The sequence below is a fragment of the Scardinius erythrophthalmus genome, assembly GCF_964197995.2.
Source record: "Scardinius erythrophthalmus genome assembly, chromosome: 25".
NCBI lineage: Eukaryota > Metazoa > Chordata > Actinopteri > Cypriniformes > Leuciscidae > Scardinius > Scardinius erythrophthalmus.
This window is the reverse complement of record NC_138245.1, coordinates 27,116,709-27,139,509: the sequence shown is the minus strand read 5'-3', so window position 1 is coordinate 27,139,509 and position 22,801 is coordinate 27,116,709. Positions and strand designations below refer to the sequence as shown.

General features: G+C 36.8%; 3 protein-coding genes across 4 annotated transcripts; 1 reads left to right on the top strand and 2 right to left on the bottom strand.

Moving 5' to 3' along the window:
• Positions 1 to 462: 462 nt before the first annotated feature.
• Positions 463 to 3,999, bottom strand: cav4a (caveolin 4a). Its single transcript, XM_081358437.1, has 3 exons — positions 3,660 to 3,999; positions 1,808 to 1,995; positions 463 to 1,344 (listed from the first exon to the last, which is right to left on the bottom strand). The coding sequence occupies exons 1-3, from the start codon at positions 3,876 to 3,878 to the stop codon at positions 1,194 to 1,196; spliced, it is 558 nt and encodes a 185-aa protein (XP_081214563.1). The 5' UTR covers positions 3,879 to 3,999; the 3' UTR covers positions 463 to 1,193.
• A 2,064-nt stretch (positions 4,000 to 6,063) lies between these two features.
• Positions 6,064 to 12,713, bottom strand: LOC308685374 (putative G-protein coupled receptor). The gene is made up of 2 exons (XM_081357078.1): positions 12,598 to 12,713; positions 6,064 to 10,060 (listed from the first exon to the last, which is right to left on the bottom strand). The coding sequence occupies exon 2, from the start codon at positions 9,956 to 9,958 to the stop codon at positions 8,648 to 8,650; it is 1,311 nt and encodes a 436-aa protein (XP_081213204.1). The 5' UTR covers positions 9,959 to 10,060; positions 12,598 to 12,713; the 3' UTR covers positions 6,064 to 8,647.
• A 3,546-nt stretch (positions 12,714 to 16,259) lies between these two features.
• On the top strand, positions 16,260 to 22,702 carry rrp9 (ribosomal RNA processing 9, U3 small nucleolar RNA binding protein). 2 transcript variants are annotated; one of them, XM_081357071.1, is made up of 15 exons: positions 16,260 to 16,487; positions 16,613 to 16,698; positions 16,804 to 16,916; positions 17,004 to 17,071; positions 17,635 to 17,676; positions 17,774 to 17,900; positions 18,018 to 18,142; positions 18,903 to 18,995; positions 19,284 to 19,384; positions 19,463 to 19,597; positions 19,773 to 19,835; positions 20,922 to 21,067; positions 21,336 to 21,415; positions 21,636 to 21,709; positions 22,491 to 22,702. In XM_081357071.1, exons 1-15 carry the CDS (start codon positions 16,419 to 16,421, stop codon positions 22,582 to 22,584), a joined length of 1,416 nt encoding a protein of 471 aa, XP_081213197.1. In that variant the 5' UTR covers positions 16,260 to 16,418; the 3' UTR covers positions 22,585 to 22,702. The 2 variants fall into 2 exon arrangements, with proteins under 2 accessions (XP_081213197.1, XP_081213196.1); XM_081357070.1 differs by having other exon boundaries at positions 20,922 to 21,076.
• The last annotated feature ends 99 nt before the right edge of the window (positions 22,703 to 22,801 follow it).

The following is a 22,801-nucleotide window of genomic DNA, read 5'->3' as shown; positions in this document are numbered from 1 at the left end:
TCTTGGTATGTGTCAAGCCGTGTTTGTGTTTTCTTTTTCTAAGTAACAGACACACCCGTTTGATTGCCATTATTTATAGATCCATGATGCATCTGTACCCTAAGCTCTACTGGAGTCGTCTTATTGGAGTTAAAGGGATAGTTCACTAAAAAATGAACCTTTATTCTTTTAAGTTCCACAGAAGAAAGAAAGTAATTCAGGTTTAGAATGATATTACGGTGAGTACATTTACATTTTTGGGGTGAACTATTCCTTTAAGACCTTTAGAGAATTTTGAATGTGCTTCAAAATCTCATTTTGAACTGAAGAGCATTTTAAAATGGGAAGTGCATGGATCTGATCTCCCCAACACTAGAGTGCGCTAGAATGGAGCTAATCAGATTAAAATGACAATGGTGGATTGATTGTTTACACTTAAAGCTGAGTGTGTTATATAACTGAATCAGCCCTTACTGTTATTTTGGACGCCTCATATTAGCATATGAAGAGTGAGCCATTTAATTTGGATAGTTGGGAACAATTGGTTATATTTTCAAGTGAAAGTGCTTTTGCCTTGAGAATACTTCAAAGAACACACAATGTGTCCTCAATGCAATGCAAAACAGGTCATCAGAATACACAATAGATGTTAATAGCCGTATGTTTAACCATAATCACAAACCGAAATGCAGGATTTCTCAACCTGCACCAGTTGCAGACATGTTTTATGGCACCTTTGGTAGGAAATTAGGAAATTACTTAAAACAAAAACATTGATGAAGTCTGTATAAAACACACAGGGTTAGTTCATCAGAAAATGAATATTCTGTCATCATTTACTCACTCTCATGTCGTTCCCAACCAGTACGACTTTATTTCTTTTATGGAACATATAAGGAGATAAAAATGACAAAAAGCTCCACAGAAGAAAGACAATCATGTGGGGTTTGAATAACATGACTGAATAAATGACAGAATTTTCATTATTGGGTGATCTGTCCCTTTAAAAATACATTCATACATAAGCAACCTTCATGCATTTCCAAATATCTTTTTCTTGTCAGTCTTTGGCAGGGAGTTAACATTCATCCCGCTTAGCATTTGGGCATGGTCCCCCTTGACATGCACCAGGAGCCAGATGGCCACACATCTGCCCAAAAGTTCAATGTGAATTCCCATTTGAATTTGATTCAACCGATTCCAGTGAATGTTTCTCATTCCCGTGAGAGAACAACATTAATCCCTCTGCAGCACTTGGCTACACTTTGGAAGAAGGGTAGGATGATTATGTCTAAAATGCTGCTCCATAAAGTTTGCAACCACCCGGTGTTTATCAAGACAACCTGCACACATGGCGTAAAGAACCTGAAACAGAGTAAAAAGTGAAAGCTTAGGATTTCTTTCTCTTAATTGAAATAAATAAGTAGCCTAATTAAAATGTCTTCTTACACCTGGAAACAAAAAGAAATCAGTTCTTTATATAAAAAAAAGTGTTTAGTATGCCTATCATATCTATATGCAGGGAATTATGCTGGAGATTTTAGAATGAAAGACCAATTGCAATCATAATATATATATATATATATATATATATATATATATATATATATATATATATATATATATATATATATATATATATATTTTTTTTTTTTTTTTTTTTTTTTTTTTTTTTTTTAAAGTTGGCTATTCAGTGTTCCATGATGTGGAAGCATTCCTGTGCAAGCAATGGCAAGGTCATGGGTTTGATTCTCAGGTAGCCTACGTTAATGCTAATGCAATATAGCCTAAGTCGCTTAGGTTAAAAACATGTAATCTGCTCGTATACCAGATGTGAACGAAGCTGAGGACGGCCAAAAGAATCCCAGCAATGAGGGACACTGGAACAGCCAGCAGAGCCGTGATGATACGGTAAAACCAGACCCTGGACACTTCGAAAAGAGCATGACTCCAGATCCACACCCGATCCCCACTGCGCACCGACACCGGCTCTGCTATTACATCCTCAAAACGAACCTGTCAGAAGAGAAAATTCAGTAAAGTGGCATTTTTTGTCCGCCCTCATCTACCTTAAATTGAATATGTCGCTTTAATGATAGTCGGGTCACCTGGCACCCATCTTGGAAAATGCACCGTGTTTTTATTCATTTTAGTCCATATAAACACTACATTAAAATACAGTAGCCCTTCATTTTACACAAACAGGGGAGGAAGTTGGATAAACGAATATTGGCTACGCTAATCTTACCAACATACATTAATTCACCAATGAACTTGCCAACAGTAGTCATAAATCATGATTTAGATTTGATTTTACATTTAAGACATGAATCAACATTTTAATGTATGAATACAATTAACAGGGAAAGACAAAGCTGGCTAAGCTAACACTGCTAATCTTTCACTAAAATACATCGATGAATCTGACAACAGTAGTCAAAAAATCTGGATTTATTTTTGATTTTGCATTTTAGACATGATTCTACATTTAAATATATAAATTCAGCATCTACTTGAATAGGGATAGACAAGCTGGATAAGTTTGGCTACGCTAATTTTCACTAACATCACCAATACCTAACAATGATCAAAAATAAAAAATAAATGTAGGTTTTTTTAAGCTCATATTGGGCTAATAGTTCATGTATGTATAGTAAAACAGTTGATTGGCTGTTTTAAATGAAAGGCGGGACTTTATTACTACAGCTCCGAGACGAGGGTATATATTTCTCTACGTCTTCTCCTATATCTGTGTGTAGTACTACGTACTACGCAGTATTTGGTATGTATTTCAACCTTTTCAAGTATTTTAAATTGAATACTGCAATCTGCAATTTAGTATTAGCAATGGTTCATAACATAAACAATAGTACAGTAGCCTTAAAGCTAAAAGTAGTGTGCAATTTGTCTGGTCAGCTCATTCAAGAAGATGTTGCTATTATTGTCTACATCATTGAAGATATTCACACATGTTCTTCTAATCCATCTCCTGCTACCAGCTGTGGTTGTCTACAATGTCAATACAATGTTCTTTACTTTGGATCCAGAGTAGATTCAGTAAATTCAATCTAATTTAACCAAATCTAAATGTCATTAAATACAGAGGTTTTAGGAATATGATTGATCAAACTCTGTATTTCCCAGTACAAATATCTAAAATTGTAATTCTTACATCAAGATTTACTTGAGAAGGAGAATGACTTGAGATATTAAGTCATGTTTCCTGAAAACAAGCAACTTAATACCTTGTCTTTTTTATTGAAAATTCATCAATATTAAGCAAGAAAAAGCATAATTGTTTTTTTCTTTGACATATCTTTTCTTGTTTTAAGAATAAACTCAATAAATTTGACTCAATTTCATTTATTAAGCCTTGTTTATAAATATTTTTTTCATCTACAGATTTTTAGTCTTAAAATCATGTTGCTTCTCAAGTAAATGCGTCTTGATTTAAGAATGTTTAGATGTTTGTACTGGAAAACAAGATCATTTGATGGCTTGGACATTTTGAGACACTAGTATAAATTGTGGTTTGTCATGATTTCACCAAGCACTATTATGTTCCTGGTACGTTAAGGTCCAAAGCTCCACAACAGTCACTGTCACCATCAAAAGTGACATTCTATAGACTCTATAGTGCTACAATAAAGACATATTGTAGTCGGACATGAAGCGATTACCTTAAGACACTCATTTATCTGTCTTGGGTCCCGTTCATTGATTAGAGGCCTGGTGTCACTCTGTGTAGAGATCACATCTTCTTCCTCCTCTTCCTCCAGGACGGTTTCCAGCTGCGTCTTCCACGTCTGTTGTCCCTCGTCGTCCTCTCCATCCCCTGCATCCCTCAGGTCGATCTCAGTTTCCCTTGGGTCCGTACTCTGCATCATGGTGCCCGTCATCAATATGAAAGTCGTAAGGTCATAAAGGAGGTCATCAACAGCATCAAAACATGCATAAACAGTTTCACACACTCTCACACATATACACTGTGAATGGAGAGCCGAAGTGCTGTCTTGAAGCTGAAACAGGGATATGGGATATATTAGGAAAGTGACCGTGCCCTAGCAGGCATTCCCAAACAGTCCCCAATGGGAAGATGCCAGCCCCCACTGATACATCTGCTATAAATACCCCATTAGTGACTGGTCAAATACAGGCCACTGGTTATAAGCTTAGAAGAGCTCTTTAAAGAACCTGCGGGTCAAGAACGGAATGACATTTATGAACGGAAGCATTGATTTTCAGCACTGATTGGGATTTAGTTAGATCAGTGTGGAGTATTGCGCTTGTAAATTTGCTCCAGTGATTATAATATTAAACTCTTTGGACATTATTAGTGAATGAGTATGTGACTTTTTGTCTTTTCGTATGTGTCTGATAGCTTTGGGGTCATCCATATACTAAAAGTTGGCAAAGTAAACTTTTAGCAGATAAGAACCTAAAGTATTTAGGAAAGGACCTGGGTTATTACATTTTTGTCACTTGAAATTAATATTTTTTTACTGAATTTCAGCTAGTAACCAAAGCAACGTTTCTCGTTTTCATTTAGTTTAACTTGATGTACTAAAATAACTTAAATACTTATGACAAAAACGCACAACATAATTACAAAAATTTTACCTAAAATTCAAATGAAATGGAAACGGTTTTAAAATGAAAACTGATTCGGAGTATTAATAAAAACTTAATGGACAGAATAGATAACTAGCAATATCCAATTGCTAAACTGCTTTTTGCCATTTCATGTTCACACACACACACACACACACACACACACACACACACACACACACACACACGCTCAATAGCGACCTCCTCTGTTGGCTTTTGGGAAATTCTTGCAGATTTCACATTATGCTTTTGGGAAAATGCGTTTCACTGTTAAAGCCATTAGCAGATCATTGGTTTCTATTTATAACCCAACAGCTGATCTCTTAGCAAATACTAAATACATAACAATAATTCCTGCAAATGTTCACTCTCATGTTAATTCATAGTGTTTATTACCACATGTTCGTGATTTTGTATAGCCTAAATTTGTATTACTTTGGAGAAAACAGAAATCTTTTTGGAGCTAACTCGAAAAACTAGCCGCCATGATAGGGTGTTGTGAGTGGTTGCCAGGGTGTTGCTACTGTATGTGGTTGCTAGGGTGTTCTGTTTGGTTGCTAGGCGGCTACTTGCTTACTGAAGAGTTCAAAGGTTCATTCTTTAGTGATATTTGTCACCTGTTTCATCGTCTGTTTTGTCTCATGGTCAGATGTCCTTGTGGTGTTTCATTCTGGAAAGCTCTCATATTAATCACCATCATTGTTTAATCTCACAGTATAAAGCATTTTTTCCAGTTCACCTTTGCTCAGTTTGGATTGTGCGGTTGGATCATCGCTTTTCAAAAACATTATTTTGCCAGCCGCCCCATTTTAGTTTGCTTTATCCGTTAAGTCTAATCTGCATTCAAATCTCCCATTAGAATTAAAAACATGTCCCTAAATATGATGGAGATATAATTACATGAAACATGCTTTCAGATGATATAGTGAGAGCTGAACTGATCTAAACTACACAGAATTCAGCTAAAACATCTGTTTAAATACTTGCTGCACGAATACTGTGAAACAGCTGTCCTCTGGCAGATTTACTATGTTCTATAACTTTGGAATAAGGATTTTCATAAACACACAGAGACAGAAGTTCAATAGCAGAACAAGAATATAAGAGACTGAGTAGAAATACACAAATGCTTTTTTTATTTTTTAATGATTTTGAAAAAAGTCTCTTCTGCTCACTAAGGCTGGATTTATTTGATAAAAAATATAGTAAAAAGTAAAACTAATATTGTGAAATATTTTTACAGTTTAAAATAGCTGTTTTCCATTAAAAATGTAATTTATTCCTCTGATGCAAAGCTGAATTTTCAGCATCATTACTCCAGTCTTCAGTGTCACATGATCCTTCAGAAATCATTCTTATATGCTGATTTGCTGCTCAAGAAACATTTCTTATTATTAACAATGTTAAAAACAGTTGTGCTGCTTCATATTTTTGTGAAAACTGATAGACTTTTTAATGATTCTTAGATGAATTGAAAGTTCAAAAGAACAGCATTTATTGTAAATTTGTTTTTAACACATTAAATGTCTTTACTGTCATTCTGATCAATTTAATGCATCTTTGCAGAAAAATACATTTCTGACCCCAAACTTGTGAGAGTTACTGATAATGATGTACTTCAGGCCGTTGTTGACTCTGTGGAGTAAACTTTTAGCCTGCATTAAGATGTACATCTGAATAAACAATGGCAAGAAACCAGCTCTATACAGTACCATCCTCCCATAAAAACATGGATACAGCTCTTATCCATCTCCATGACAACAAAAGACAGTAAGGGTCACATTGTTTTGTATAAATAAATACATTGTATGATGTAATGGGTGGCTCCATATAGCACACCATTCAAAATAAGGATAAAAAGACGGTCCACATAAATCAGCACAATGAGCTGTAAACTCAACACAACTCAACATATGCTGCGTTGAACTGAATCAGTATCTGTCAAGCTTTCTGTGACTATAGTGTCTTTATTACACAACGAAACAATCTGGCTTTCTTACCTCATCCCATGTGTGATATCTACAATGGAAAAGAAATACAGCAGATAGCCAAGTGCATTATAAATAATAGAAATAAATATGTATAAATTGATTCAAAACACTTTTTAAGTTCTTTTTGTCATTTATGTTATTCAATTTTTTTTAAGAAAGTAAATACTGCAGTAGAAAAAGGTGTTCTCTGTAATGCTCAAAAAGCTGAAGATTTTAGAAAATTTTGAAAATGTTAATAAACTTTAGTCAGGAGGACTGATGCCATATTTTAGATAAATATTAAATATATCAGTGTTTTTCCAAATGAAAACAAGGCTGAGAGGTCATTTTTACAAAAAAAAATTGTAGGCCTATGTGAATTAAATATGGCAAACCATGACTATGTTTTATTTAAAGGTTGGTTATGCTTGATGACATTAAAAGTTTAGGGAACAAATAAGTAATTTCAATTCATAATGACCCTAATCAGCTGTGTTTGTAAACATGTGGGCGGAGTCACCACTAGGAAGAATTGTGATTGGATCAGAGCCATTGGCTCTCAATGGCTGTGGATTGGATTAAAGGCATTTGTTGTTCATTGTGTCACAATTCCTGTCTTTCCATTCCAGAATTTATGATCTCTTAAAGGCCCCCTGAAATCAAAATTATTATAATTATTTTTTAGCTTTTAGTATGAATATGTTTAGACTGGTAATACCAAACTCTGCTACTTCGCTTTGCTTCGTAGACAGAGTCTGGCATGGCATAATTGAAAACCGTTTTTTTTCTCGCGGGGGGCGCTTGTCTGAAGTTTAAAATCATTGGTTACCCGTAAGCCAATCACATAACGTTTGGTTATGGCGTGTGTTATGTGCATGCTCAGCCGCATCGAACTTCCACTGTAAACACATGTATGATGCGAAAACAAAACCATCGAGCGAAATACCGGAGTGAATATGGCTGTGAACGACTTTTGCAGATTATGTGAAGTAAATCTACGCATCCATGGTACAATCAGCGTCTACGTCACGGCTCTCAGCCCGCCCTCTGTTCGCTGATTGGCCGGCTGTTTTCAGGCCGGAGGAAAACGGTCGCTATCTCAGACTGAGTACAGAAGCGATATGAAATTGAGCGGAAGTACGAAGTCTGACGTAGTCAGGCTAGAATATGTTAGCCTTAAGGTTATAAATAAGCTGGTGTGTTCCAAAACAATGACAAAATTCGCATTCAGGAGATATAAGCATTCGAAACTTAAAGTCCCTCACTTCCACTAAAATGGTCTGGATCACGGGTTTTTATGCTTCGCGGACTTCAGCTTCTCATCACATCTTATATCCAATCAAATGCTCTCTAGAATCTAAAGCTCCGCCCCTATGCTATAACTACCACCTGGCCAAAGTGACCGTTGACATGTTACGGAGAAATATGGGTTGGAGATGTGTGTTCGGTTGCTCAAACGCTCGAGTTTTATTCCGTTTTCCAACTGTACGATGGCTAAGAATGAAATGGCTAGAATTTATTCAAACCTCTACAATTGAATCCAACGTATCATCAGCGCTCGGATTCGCTTTCATGGTGCTGTCGAGTACGACTTGCAGTCTGTGAGGTAAACTTAACGCTATTGGCTATTTGAAAAGGGGGAGGAGCCATTCAATACGTCCCGCCTTAACTTCCTGTTTCAGTGGAAATTACGTCAACGCATCATACAAAGCTGCGCTTTCCAAGGCACTTCAGTGGGCCTTTAAAATGATCATTAAGACGTTTGGTATACCATTTCCGACTTTTTATGACCTTAAATTTCCCAAACCTGATTTTTGTTTACTTTTTAAGAAATGAGGACTTGAAATGTGCTCCTAAATACATTTTACTATTTTAAGTGCAACTGCGAGTTGAGCATACACTGTTGATCCCTGGGATGGATGAATCGTTCACAATAAGATCAATAACATGCATTTAGAAAATAGACAGGGAGAATTTTCATTTCATGCCGTCTTTAAAGAAAAATTAAAAAGCGTTTGTTTGTAAAGTAATAAAAATGCATCACAGAAATGATTATGAATTTGAATGTTTTTGAGTAACTCCTCAATTTAGGTCATTTCTTCTGGTATTTGCCCCGGTATCCTAAAACTAGTCTGGTCCAGCGTGCTCCTCGGTGTAGCCATGTGGTAGCTGCATCTGACCCCGTCCCTGTCGCCGCTCCTGTGCAAAAAGTGAAAAAAGTCTTCGTGGCCTGAACGTTCGTGGCCCGACACCGAGGGCCGCACTGGCCTGCCGACTGATCGGCAACACAAGAGCATCTTACACAACTCCTCCCTGATCTGACGGTTCAGCAGGCCGTAAAAAAACGGGTTTACCGCGAACGTGGAATACGCCAGCCAGGTGACGGGTCCCTCAGCTTCTTCTGAGGTACTATGGGAGAATCCCAGCGACAGATGCAGGTGGAAGGCAAAGTAAGGCAGCCAGCAGAGCAGGAACTGACCCACGATGATGGCTAAAGTCAGTGCCGCCTTCCCGCCAACCAGTGTTCTCCTCTTCCTGCGAGGGACCGGATTTCTTCGGATGCTCGTGCTGGTGGTGATGATTGTGGTCTGGCTGTTGACGGAATCAGACCGACGCTTCGGATGAGCGGTCGCCATCGTCCAGCTCGGGATCGGCCCTCTTTCCCGGGCAGCCGTGTGGGCGACTTTATAGACGTGCCCGTAGACGGCAATAATAATGGCAGCTGGCACGCAAAAGCAAACCGTGCAGAACAAAATAGCAAATACTCGACGGTGTCCGCTGTGGCTCCAATGGAGAGAGCAGTGGGTCGCGGCAATGGAGCTTCTACTTCCATAACTGGGCCATCCGAAGACGGTAGCAAGTCCCAGCAAAGTAGACGCCACCCAGACGAGTCCCATCACAGCTGCGGACAACCAAGGGGTCATTTTAGCCTCGTACCTCATGGGGTGCACGATGTAGAAGTAGCGTTCGATGCTAATCACAGTAACCGTGAAGATAGAGGCGGATATGAGAAAGGCATTGAGGAATATGTACAGTCTGCATTCGAGTACGGAGAAGATGACGCCGGCGAAGAAGGGCGAGCCGCAGACGATGCCGAGAGGCATGAGGAGCGCGGCGCACATCAAATCCACGATGCAGAGGTGACACACCAAACTGAACTTGCGGAGGTGGGGGACTTTCACTACGACCGCGAGCACACCGCTGTTGGCCAAGAGGGCCACTGCATTAAGAGTCACCATGACTACGAGCCCCGACGTGTCTCGTAAACGAGATTGTGGGTTAGACATGCTCCCTAACTGCATGCTGGGAACCAGATGCATAGGGTGGCCATGACTCAATGTCTCATTAAGTTCAGTTTCGTTAAGCTCTGTTGCAGGAGGTAATCCAGACGCCTCCATTGTTCACAGTGTAACGCACCCAACACAAAGCAGAAACACAGGCTTCTCCATCTTCCACCAGTCAGGAATGGGGACTCATTAGCTGGAGGTCAAAGGTCAGCGCTGTTGAAAGAATAATATAAAACACAGAATCAGTATAACTACGTTTGAACACGTCGACAACAAGAATGTTTTAGATGTTTTGTTTTAACTTTTTTTACATGTGTTAAAACTGTATTTACAGTTCCCTTTGGAAATCACATGCTTTTTCATTTTTATTCATTCATTAATGTCCAGATTAAATCATGTATAATTAAAATGTATAATTATTATTTAATTTTCTTTTTCTGTATTCACATCTGGGTTCTTTTATTGCTTTTTTTTTACTTCTGCCTGGAGGCATATTGCTTGTTGTTCACTTTTGATAATGTACGGTTAAATGTACGGTTGTCTCTTTTTATGCCGTTGGCTGACAAAATAAAATATAATAATAAAATAAAATAAATGGAAAAAATTAAAAAAATTATAAAACTACAAAGTGCATAGTATATACACACATGCACACATATGCAATAAAACACAAATAAAATAAATAGAAAATAAGTTACATAATTAGTTAACACCCGAAAACATGATTCTATTTGCTTTAGATTTTTGTTTTTAATATGCTGGTTGACCAAAGTAAAAAGTTCTTGACTAAAGTCAAAAGCAAGCTATGATACATTTGCTTGGTTAAAAAAAAAAAAAAAATGGGGAGTTCAACACCTCTACATATGTTTTTGCTTATGTTTAGGGCCTAAAAATACTATGGTAGTACCAAGGTACAGTGATGCGTCAGATGTACTATATAACATATACTGTACCAGGGTATACTTCAACTATGTCAAAGAATACTATGGTATCACCATTATGGTAGTGTCCAAAATGAAAACCGTGGCATCGTTTACAGAAAGATAACATAGTACTTGTAAATCGGCAGGTTATTAGCGTAACATGTCCAGTGCATTTTCAAGATTCTTTTTTTGGACCCGTGGCTCAACATTGAGAAAGCGAGAGAGGCTTGATCAGTTGGAATAATTCATGGTGCTCGTGGTGCTCTAACCTTTTGAAGCGGAGCATAATGAGCTCACTTGTTTGGCTGCAGCTGCTGGGGTTTCTCTGGCATTAGCGTTAGCATGAGCTCACTGTCACCTGCACATCACCACAGTGTGCTCACGCCACAGACTTCACTGTGCACATAATCACTCTCACACTGCCACAGACATCATCTGACTGATGGCACTTACTGTACTGTCACTGTAAGGCCTAGACAACCCCTCATCACAAACTCTTAAGATGACGTGTGTAATGCAGAGACAAATTTAAGTACGCCATAGGTCCCCAAAAAGTCTAAACATTATATATATATATATATATATATATATATATATATATATATATAGGGGTTAGTAAGATTTAAATAAAAAGAATACTTCTGTTCAGCAAGGACGCGTTAAATTGATCAGAAGTGACAGTAAAGACTTTTACGCTGTTACAAAAAAATTGCAGCACAACTTTTTTCAACATTGATAATATTACTAAATATTTCTTGAGCAGAAAATCTGCATATTAGAATGATTTCTGAAGGATCGTGTCGCACTGTAAATTCATCTTTGCAATACAGGAATAAATTGCATTTTAAAATATATTAAAATAGAAAGCAGCTGTTTTAAATTGCAATAATATTTCTTTCTGCAATAATATTTTTATATTTTTTTTTATAGTTTAATGTCTCTTCATTAAGCAATAAAGATGACAGTAATTGTTCATTATTTCTTTTTACAGTATCAGTAATTCTATGTTGACCAGCCAAGCTTTATTATGATCTCCACCAGTCATTTCATCAATAATCATAAAGCATCTCTAATCTTTTATAGTCACAGCTCGTCAGCACATGTCCATAAAATGAATGCAGAGTAATTTGGCATGAAAAAGCACAGCGGCTGGATTACATCACCACCATTACGGCTGCACAGAACGTACCCGCGTGCTTTAAGTTAATCAGTTTGTTCATCTTGATGGATTGTTAATGCCTTGGCCTGGCACTACATCCATTTTCATAGTGAAAAATTACTTCAGAGGAAGTTTCTGCTTGAAAAGTGGATGAAAATTACAACAAATTACAACTCTACAGCCCCCCTCCCCCCGATTCAGACAAATCAGTGACTTCCAGTTTTAATCCCGGCATGTTTTCCCGGCCAGTAATCTCTCTCTGCTCAGCCGAGATTGTCTGGTCATCTAATAAACAGATGTGCAATGTGCAGGTTTTGAGTTATGAAAGAGATGCCCTGCTTTTATTATGTAGTTTAACATAAACACACAACCACACATCAACATGAACATACACTGAAACTTCTTCTAAATGTGTTATTGCATTATAATAAAAATAAATCAGAAAGGTTTTAAATAACCAAGAAAAATTATTGTTAAGCATTTTTGTAGTTGTCCAGCATATATGATCAATTATGCAAAATGTGTTGTTTACTGAGAATACATGGATTATTTAAACCTTTAACACTTGGGACTTTAAATTATGAGACAGCATTTTTATAAAAGCTTATATAAGCTGAATGTTTAAAACAAACAGTAAAGTATAGCAAATGACAATAAAACAATCTCACCTGAAGTCCATCCACTAAGTCTGGTCAATCATCATTAAATGTCCCAAAATCCTGGATCTGTCGGTCGGTCATGAGGAGTGTGTCGAGTTTATCCAGCACTTACTCTGTCTGAGCTTGATGGAGTTGTGTTTGGCTCCGCACTCGTTGCACTTTAGACAAGCGGAAGACATTACAGAGGCAGATGTACGTGATGTGCAGGTCAGTCCATTAGGAGACTCGTCTACTCTCATCTGTGGACAGAGTAATTACAGAGAGAGAGAGGGAGAGAGAGAGAGAGAGAGAGAGAGAGAGAGAGAGGGAGCGAGAGGGAGAGAGAGAGAGAGGGAGAGAGAGAGAGAGAGAGGGAGAGAGAGAGGGAGAGAGAGAGAGAGAGAGTTAGAGAGAGAGAGAGAGAGAGAGAGAGAGAGGGAGAGAGTTAGAGAGAGAGAGAGAGGGAGCGAGAGAGAGAGGGAGAGAGTTAGAGAGAGAGGGAGCGAGAGAGAGAGGGAGAGAGTTAGAGAGAGAGAGAGAGGGAGAGAGTTAGAGAGAGAGAGAGGGAGAGAGTTAGAGAGAGAGAGAGAGAGAGAGAGAGAGAGCACAGCTGACCAGGACTGAGGAAGTCACCAGTGGAAACAGTCACTCACACTATTAATATACAAAAAAAATACACACATATGCACAAACATATGTAATACAAGTACAAGTAAAAGTTAATAGAACATTAGTTACATCCTTTATAATAAGTAATAACAATAATAGTAATAGTATAGGGCTACCATTGATTAAATAAATGTGAAATATATTATTATTATGTTTGTAATATATGTTTGTATAAATGCGTGCATTTAATTTAATTTATTTATAATATATTATTAGTAGTAATATACGTATGTGTTTTTATTGCATGTTTGCATATGTGTACATTTTATTTTAAGTATTTATATTAATATGTGCATTTTATTTATAATACATTATTAGTAGTAGTTATGCTTTTTTTATTGCATGTTTATATATGTGTGTGTATTATTTTATGTATTATCATTATTATATATGTGTTTTTAATGTATATATTTGCATATATGTGTGTATATTATCTTATGAATTATTAGTAGCTATGCATTTTTATTGCATATATATATATATGTGTGTGTGTGTGTATTATTTATTTTATGTATTATTATTATTATACATGTGTTTTAATGTATATATTTGCACATTTGTGTTTTTAATTTTATTTATTTATAATATTATTTGCTTTAGTAGTAGTTATACATTTCATTGCATATGTTTACATGTTTGTGTATATTATTTTGTGTATTATTATTTTACATGTGTTTTAATGTATACATTTGCATATGTGTGTACATTATTTTATGTATTATTATTACTATGATTATACATGTGTTTTATTTGCATATATGTGAGTATTTAATTGTATTTATTTAAAATATATTATTATTATTTGTTGTAGTAGTAGTAGTAATATACTACACTATACTAGTAGTTTTTTATTGCATACGTTTGCATGTGTGTATTTTATTTATTTAAGCAGTAGTAGCAGTTATGCGTTTTTATTGCATATGTCTGTACATATGTGTGTATATTATTTTATGTAGCCTATTATATTTATACAGTATATATCAGTTTCAGTCACACAATGTGCAGTTATAGGCCTATATGGAAGCTTGTTTCCGCCACTGAATAAAACATTTTAAAAGATAATTGCGACTTTTTATCTCACAATTGCGAGTTTGCATCTCGCAATTCTGAGAAATAAAGTCAGAATTGCGTGAAATAAAGTCAGAATTCTGAGATATAAAGTCAGAATTCGGACTTTTTTTCTCGCAATTGCGACTTTATATCTCAGAATTCTGACTTTATATCACGCAATTCTGACTTTATATCTCAGAATTCTGACTTTATATCACGCAATTCTGACTTTATAACATAATTGCGAGTTTATATCTCACAATTCTGACATCTTTTCTCAGATCTCACAATTCTGACTTTATAACACGCAATTGCGACTTTAAATCATGCAATTCTGACTTTATATCTCCCAATTGCGTGATATAAAGTCAGAATTCTGAGATATAAAGTCAGAATTGCGTGATATAAAGTCGCAATTGCGAGAAAAAAAGTCAGAATTCTGACTTTATAAGACGCGATTGTGACTTTATTTCACGCAATTCTGACTTTATATCTCGCAATTCTGAGAAATAAAGTCAGAATTGTACGGAAGAGGATTAGGGCCAGGCAATAATAAAAAAATAAAACCATCTCGAGATTAAAGTCATTATAATGCGAGATTAAACTCGTTAAATTTCGAGAAAAAAAGTCGAAATACAATCTTGAGAATAAACTCATTAAATATCGAGAATAAAGTCGTTGTGTTGCGAGAAAAAACTCGTTAAATTTCGAGAAAAAAAGTCGAAATACAATCTCGAGAATAAACTCATTAAATATCGAGAATAAAGTCGTTGTGTTGCGAGAAAAAACTCGTTAAATTTCGAGAAAAAAAGTCGAAATACAATCTTGAGAATAAACTCATTAAATTTCGAGAATAAAGTCGTTGTGTTTCGAGAAAAAAAGTCGAAATGAAATGTAGAGATACGCATTCGATCAGTGTTCATTGCATAGCCTACTGATATCAACCTCATCGAGGTTTCGTGGTTTCCCAGGATACCATAAGACACATTATTAATCGTTGTTGGTTGTGGAGCGTAACGACTGTAACCATCTATACAGCCATTAATGGCAATGCTGTACGGTTTTAGTTTATCATAGCTGTCCATATGCCAGAGTGTATTTGGGCCAGCGCAAGTGGCGTCTTCTCAAGCGTCTCCTTCGTCGAAATTCCACACCTTGAGGATCAACAAGTTTAATAATGCGTCTTATGGTATCCTGGGAAACCACGAAACCTCCATGAATTTCATGTTGGACAAAAGCGAGTACATCGCGCAAATTGGACTAATTTTTTCTTCTAAAAACAACTAGCCGACCTAGACCTAATGTTCTATTCTTTGTTACTGAAAGAAAGTCAAAAATAGGCTATAGCCTAGATTGTCTACGTGATCTAACTCTGCCATGTCCTCTATCATGTTATGCAATGAACACTGATCAAATGCGTTATTCTCTAACGTTACACTTCATTTCGACTTTTTTTCTCGAAACACAACGACTTTTTTCTCGAAATTTAACGAGTTTTTTCTCGAAACACAACGACTTTATTCTCGAAATTTAATGAGTTTATTCTCAAGATTGTATTTCGACTTTTTTCTCGAAATTTAACGAGTTTTTTCTCGAAACACAACGACTTTATTCTCAATATTTAATGAGTTTATTCTCAAGATTGTATTTCGACTTTTTTCTCGAAATTTAACGAGTTTTTTCTCGCAACACAACGACTTTATTCTCGATATTTAATGAGTTTATTCTCAAGATTGTATTTCGACTTTTTTTCTCGAAATTTAACGACTTTAATCTCGCATTATAATGACTTTAATCTCGAGATGGTTTTATTTTTTTATTATTGCCTGGCCCTAATCCTCTTCCGTAGAATTGTGAGATGTAAACTCGCAATTGTGAGATTAAAAAGTCGCAATTATCTTTTTTTGTGTGTGTGTGTGTGTGTGTGGCGGAAACAAGCTTCCATAGTCGCTGTAATGTATCGTCTCTCCATCAGGCAGCGCTGTAGCGCAAACACACACACGTAAACCACCCGAGAAGGAGAACTACAGGAAGCTTGTGTTTGTGGCCATGTGAGTCGCATGCTAGCAGTGGAAAATAAATGCAGACAATCCCGAATTACGTAATTTAAACAAGTAGTTTTAAACGTCACCATGTCATCTTTCTTTATAAAGAAAAGGGTCATCTCTGCGGCTGTCAACAAAGGAGATTTAAAAAGAAAGGTACGTTTATATTTAAATGAGTGCAATGAGAAATGAGTTTGTATTTATCTTTTCAGCTTTCATAATGTCATTTTAAACTTTTTTCTTTGATATTGTAAAAATATTAACATGTATATCAATGTTAGAGTAATGCAGATGATGGCAAAGGGAGAGCAAAAAAGTTCAATAAACGAGCGGATGAAGAAATATCGAGCGACTCAGAAAATGAAAGGTAAGTTACTGCAGTGTATGTGTGTGTGTGTGTGTGTGTGTGTGTGTGTTGGATGAACGCTCATGCTTAAATATAATCAAATCACAAATGGCATTTCTTCTGCAGTGCTGAACCAAGCAGAAAACAACAGGACAATGAAGACGACGAGATCGAGGAGACTCCGCAAGAGAAGAAACTTCGCCTGGCCAAACTGTACCTAGATCAGCTGAGAGATGAAGGTGTGTAAGATCATCATCATCATCCACACGAGACTCAAACATTCCCACTGTTTCCTCAACCCGTGTTCTCTGTGCTGTCTTTGACAGAGGATAAGAAAGCTGAGGAAGAATCGTTTGAAGCGGATCTAATAGCTGGAAGACTGCAGGATGATCTGGTAAATCCACTGGCTTTCTTCACAAACTTCTCGCTTGCTATTCGATAGCAATTGTGTGGTAGACAGTGTGATTTCAAACTTTTAGCTCATTTATTCAGAAAACCCTTTAAAATGTTGCATCAGATGTGTTTGACAGCATTGCTTGTCAATTAAATTTCTAACTTAAAGGGATAGTTCACCCCAAAATTAAAATTCGGTCATTAATTATTCACCCTCATGTCATTCCAAACCCGTAAGACTTTCGTTCATCTTCAGAACACAAATGAAGATGTTTTTGATGAAATCTGAGAGATTCCTGTACTTATGAAGGTAGTGAAGACCTCATAAGAGCAACCCATGCGACTCGAGTCCAGTGGTTTAATCTCAGTTTTATAAGTGCTTTACCACTTTATTTACAAAATATAAATCTCTAACGCACATTAATGACAGAATTTGAAAAAAAAACTGTTATTTTGGAGGATGTTATATATGGCTACACTGAGTGCATAAAATTATTACCAATGTAACATGTAATAATTATTCCTGTTCTCCTCTAATCCCTTGTTTTTATTCATCCTCCACAGCTTGAACAGAAAGGCAAACTACAAAGGCTGATAGCCAAAGACGTGAGTTATGTTTTTCATAAGCTGCTGTGCAGATACTATACCTTTAATTATTTGCCACTGTTACTTCAGTATGACATCACGCTGACGTCTCCTCTAGCTCATAGCTCCAGACCCAGAAGAGGTCAGGCTGTTGAGAGGACACAAACTCTCTGTCACATGTCTCGTCATCACCCCGGATGAGAAATACATCTTCTCCGCAAGCAAAGACTGCTCAATCATCAAATGTGAGTCTGACAGATCAACTGCGCTCTGCTTTAACGGTCTACATTTCGACTGAGTTGACGTCAGTGCTCGTGTTGTAGAGTTTGTTCTTCTGAATGAGCGCTGTATGTGATCCGCAGGGGAGGCGGAGAGTGGGAAGAAGGTGCACAAGATTGCAGGAGGACGGAAGGGAACAGAGGAGCGTCACGTGGGACACACCGCTCACGTCCTGTGTATGGCCATATCATCTGACGGGAAATACCTGGTGAGAGGAGATGTGCTAGTGTTGTTCTGCTGGGATTCACGGGCTCATTTTATTTATCAGCTTTCTGCCGTAGAATTACACTGGCTTTATTTTTATTGCCATGCACTAATTTTTCATCCCTAAGATAACACTTTATTGAAATTCATTCATATTTTTGATAAGTTCTATAAATGTTTCGGACTTCTGTGTATACACTAGTGTTCAAAAGTTAGTTTTTTTGAATTTTCTATGCATCAAATAATCCCAAAAAAACTTTTCATGGTTTCCTCAAAAATATTATAGAGCACAATTGTTTTCAATATTGATAATAATAATACATGTTTCTTAAGCAGAAAATCAGCATATTAGAATGATTTCTGAAGGATCACGTGACACTGAAGACTGAAGTAATGATGCTGAAAATTCAGATTTGCATCAGAAGAAAAAAAATACATTTTTAAAATGTATTCAAATAGAAAACAGTTCAATTAAATTGTAAAAATATTTCACAATATTACTGTATTTTTAATCAAATAAATGCAGCCTTGGTGAATAGAACAGACTTGAATCAAAAACTTTAAAACAATCCATTTATCCATCTAATCGGTCTATTTTCATATATGTATTTAATCATTTTATATTTGTTGATTGCATTGTTTTAGAGTTATTAGAATAATTTAACTTTTTTTTTTGTTCTTTTTTATGTCACAGTTTTTGTCAATTAATTGAAAACACAAAGTTGGATGGAATTTAATAGGGACTTTTTTTCTTTATCTTCTAGGCTAGTGGCGACATGAATAAACTGGTCATGATCTGGGATCCGGTGACATGTAAACATCTGTACAAGTTTGTAGGACACAGAGGCGCTGTATCAGTGAGTACAGGATCTCTTATGGACACGTGTATTCTCTGATCCGAGTTTGTTTTTAATGAATCATTATGATTTTAGATCAGGGGTGTCCAATCCACGGTCCTGCAAAGTTTAGCCTTTAGAGATTAGACCATTCTAATCAAGGTTTTCAGACTCACTAGACAGTTCCTCTGCAGGACGTCGGCCCTCCAGGAGCAGGATTGGACACCCCTGCTTTAGATGATGGGAAATTCCTGTACTGTTTGTACTCATTTGACTGAATTAAACGAAACGCTTCTGCTTCCTCCTCAGGGTTTAGCCTTTAGACGAGGGACTCATACTCTCTACAGCGCGTCACATGACCGCTCTATAAAAGTGTGGAGTGTGGACGAGAACGCTTATGTAGAAACCCTGTAGGTATACCAGCTGATAACAGTATTATAACTGTACTTGCTCGTTACTCACGAGGTTCATCTGTGTTTATTCGTCAGGTTCGGCCACCAGGACATGATCACTGGGTTGGACTGTTTGAGCAGAGAGAGATGTGTGACCGCAGGAGGGCGGGACAGAACAGTGCGAGTGTGGAAAATTGCAGAAGAATCACAGCTGGTCTTTCACGGACACGAGTGAGTTTGCAGTTGTGTCGTACCTTTCTAGCGTTATGACCTCAAAACTTCCTCTATTAAAGCAAGAGTTTGGGCTTCGCTACATCAGCAGTTATGATTTAATTCATTTCGCCATATCTAAGGATGAATTCTTTTCACCTTCCTGTATGTAATGATGTCCTCTGTCTGTCTGAAGGGGCTCCATTGATTGTGTCCAGCTTATTAATGAAGAACACATGGTCACTGGAGGAGATGATGGGTAAGACTTTGGCTGTGTCTGAAATCGCCCCCTATACCCTCATTCACTATTCCCTACGTTAGTCCACTAATATAATCCACTTGAAGGAGTTAGTGAAAACGAGCGAGTGAATTCGGACACTGAGTGCTCCTGAAGGTGAAGAGATTTATCTTGAACTCTGTCATGGAATCTATCTATAAACCTTAATTAATAACTTGTTAAAAATGAATTTATACCTGTATGAAATTACGTTGTACCCACATTGGTTTGGAAAATCTTCTGGTATATATTCACATGACTCTCACAGTGCATTATGCCGTTGAGTGTACGTCGGTTGTACACTCGTTATTGTGGTGCATTGTGGGATTGAATGAGTGCGCACGAGACAACCACTATAGTTTCGGTCTCCACTACAAATGGCTGTCCCGTCAAATATCGCCCTATTTAAGGGTATAGGGGGCGATTTCAGACACAGCCTTTTTCAATTCAGCTAGATTTTTTTTAAAGAGTGCATAACTTTCATTAATAATCAACTTTATGCTACACTATCATCTTCTCAATTGCATCTACCAGTGTTATTATTGTTAAAACTATTAACAGTCATTTTTGGTCATTGTAATAAAAATTAAATAATACTTGATATTAAAAAACTTAAATTAAAATTTTCAATATTACCTTGCAACTAACTGAAACAAGTTAAGGTGCTAAAATTACTAACCTAAAAAAATTAAGTAAAGCTAAATATGAGACAATATATAACAAATCAAATAAAAAGGAAAATGCATATAAAAAATGACTAAAACTTAAACTTAAAAACTAATTCAAATTATGAATTCCAGTATATACTATAATTGTATATAAATAATACTTAAGCAACACTGATTTTTATGCTCTATGGAAGCAGATAATTTATCCTGAGATAATAAATATCTATAGAATGAATTTACATATTGTGAAATTTGTTATTTACTGAAATATTAACTAAAATCTCAGGAGGTATTTCAGTAAATATTCTATCTCAAAGGATTTCGGTTATCAAAATAACTTTAGAAATCCATGCTTTAATGCATAAGTGATGAAATGTCACCCTTCTGTGGTTTTGTCCAGCTCTATTTCTATTTGGACGGTTAATAAGAAGAAGCCGGTGAGCACAGTGAAGAAAGCCCACGGTAGCCATGGCAACACGGGTCTGGAGCAGCCGTACTGGGTGTCGTCTGTGGCGGCGCTGCACAACTCCGACACCGTGGCATCAGGTGCCTCAGGTGCACACACACACACACACACACACACACACTCTCACAGGCAACAAACCCAGTGCACTTAAATCTACAGCCGCCCACAAACTCGCATTTGCTTTTTTGTCTCACACACACAATTACCCTTAAGTACAAATATTACCATCATAATCTATCCTCGTTCCACTTTTACCTTGTCCACAAAGCACTCCGCCTGCTGTATTTCCATGCGAGACTGCTCTCCAAACACCTGATTATCATCAACATCATTGTTTTCCCTCCCCAGGCTCCCATAATTCCGCGGTGCAGCTGTGGAAGTGTGGGCAGGGATTCAGAGGCCTGGAGCCGCTCTTCAGCGTCCCTGTGGTGAGCAGGACAGATCCATACAGCTCTAATAGACGGGTTACTGTCCGTCTGCTATTGAATCACGTCCTTTTGTGTGTGTGGAGAAAGCAGCATACTCATCTGGAGAGGATGAATAATGAATCAGTTCATAATACCTCTATTTTTCAACTGCACAGTGGCCACACATGACGTCTCTTACAGTAACCTGCAGTATAACCAATGTTAATCATTTCTCTTTTAGACTGGATTTGTGAACAGTCTGAAGTTCTCAAACTCTGGGAAGTTTCTTGTGGCGGGAGTTGGACAGGAGCACAGGTGAAGTGTTTTTAAGCGTAGCTGATTGACACTAATGATTATTTTTCGTGTAGTGCCGTTTGCAAAATTGGCCAATCATTTTGTCAGTCAGTGGTGTACATTTTCTGTTTTCAGGTATTCTTTAGTAAATTGAAATTCTGCAATTTTGTATGCATTTTATCAGTGGTTTAATTGTATGGGATATATCAACACTATGGCTGCGTCCGAAATCACACACTCTCTTGAGTAGGTGATTATTTTGAATAAAATTACGTTCTATATAGTTGGGATAGTAAAGTGTTCATCGTATGCACACTTCAGAATCTCACATGAAGAAGTAGGTCATTCGGAAATGCTTTTTTTTCGCCTAGTATATAGTAGGGAAGTGTGCGATTTCGGATGCAGCCTATCAGCTATCATATTGATAGTATTGGTCATTAAAAACCCATATCCTGCACATAATATATGATTTTGATCTTCTATAGGAGGTTTTTTTTTGCTATCTGTGATCTTGATAAAAAGTTGAGTTCAGCTGCTAGTCATTAAAGGTTACTCAAAGGTGGATCAATTTCTATTAATGTATTAATAATGTAATACATTAATATTTGTATTCATTTATTTTTTACTTATTCAATTTATTTGAACATAATCAATGCATGTGCCTTCAAGGCCTGATTTTATGCAGTAACATTGTACTACCCCTAGATGGCAGTAATCTGAAGTGAATTGATCCTTTGTGTGCAGCATTTATACATTTCGTTATGTTGACATTCTTTAGCTCAGTGTGTTCTGTCTTTTTCAGGTTGGGCCGATGGTGGAGAATAAAGGAAGCTAAGAACGGACTGTATATCATTCCTCTGAAACGACAAGCGAAAGAGCAAGAAGTGGTCCAATAATGGGGCCTGATCTAGGATTTGAATTTGGTATCGGAGAACTTTTGGTTGCCTTTTTGTTTTCTTTACATATCAGAAGATGGTGTAAAAAGAAGCTTTTGATTAAATTTCTATTGTGTTTTATCTGTTTCACTTCTTTTGTCTACAGCTCTATATACAAGCACAAATTTGTTATTAGTGGTAGAGTCTACATGTTAAACTCAAATGAGATAATGTATTT

Coding starts and splice junctions, on each gene's coding strand:
- cav4a (XM_081358437.1), bottom strand. CDS start 3,878: ATGACGGGCACCATGATGCAGAGTACGGACCCAAGGGAAACTGAGATC. Junction 1,996..3,659: donor AGATAAATGAGTGTCTTAAG/GTAATCGCTTCA, acceptor CTCTTCTGACAG/GTTCGTTTTGAGGATGTAAT. Junction 1,345..1,807: donor CTCAGCTTCGTTCACATCTG/GTATACGAGCAG, acceptor ACTCTGTTTCAG/GTTCTTTACGCCATGTGTGC.
- LOC308685374 (XM_081357078.1), bottom strand. CDS start 9,958: ATGGAGGCGTCTGGATTACCTCCTGCAACAGAGCTTAACGAAACTGAA.
- rrp9 (XM_081357070.1), top strand. CDS start 16,419: ATGTCATCTTTCTTTATAAAGAAAAGGGTCATCTCTGCGGCTGTCAAC. Junction 18,143..18,902: donor CATCTGACGGGAAATACCTG/GTGAGAGGAGAT, acceptor TTTATCTTCTAG/GCTAGTGGCGACATGAATAA. Junction 21,416..21,635: donor CGCTCTTCAGCGTCCCTGTG/GTGAGCAGGACA, acceptor TTTCTCTTTTAG/ACTGGATTTGTGAACAGTCT.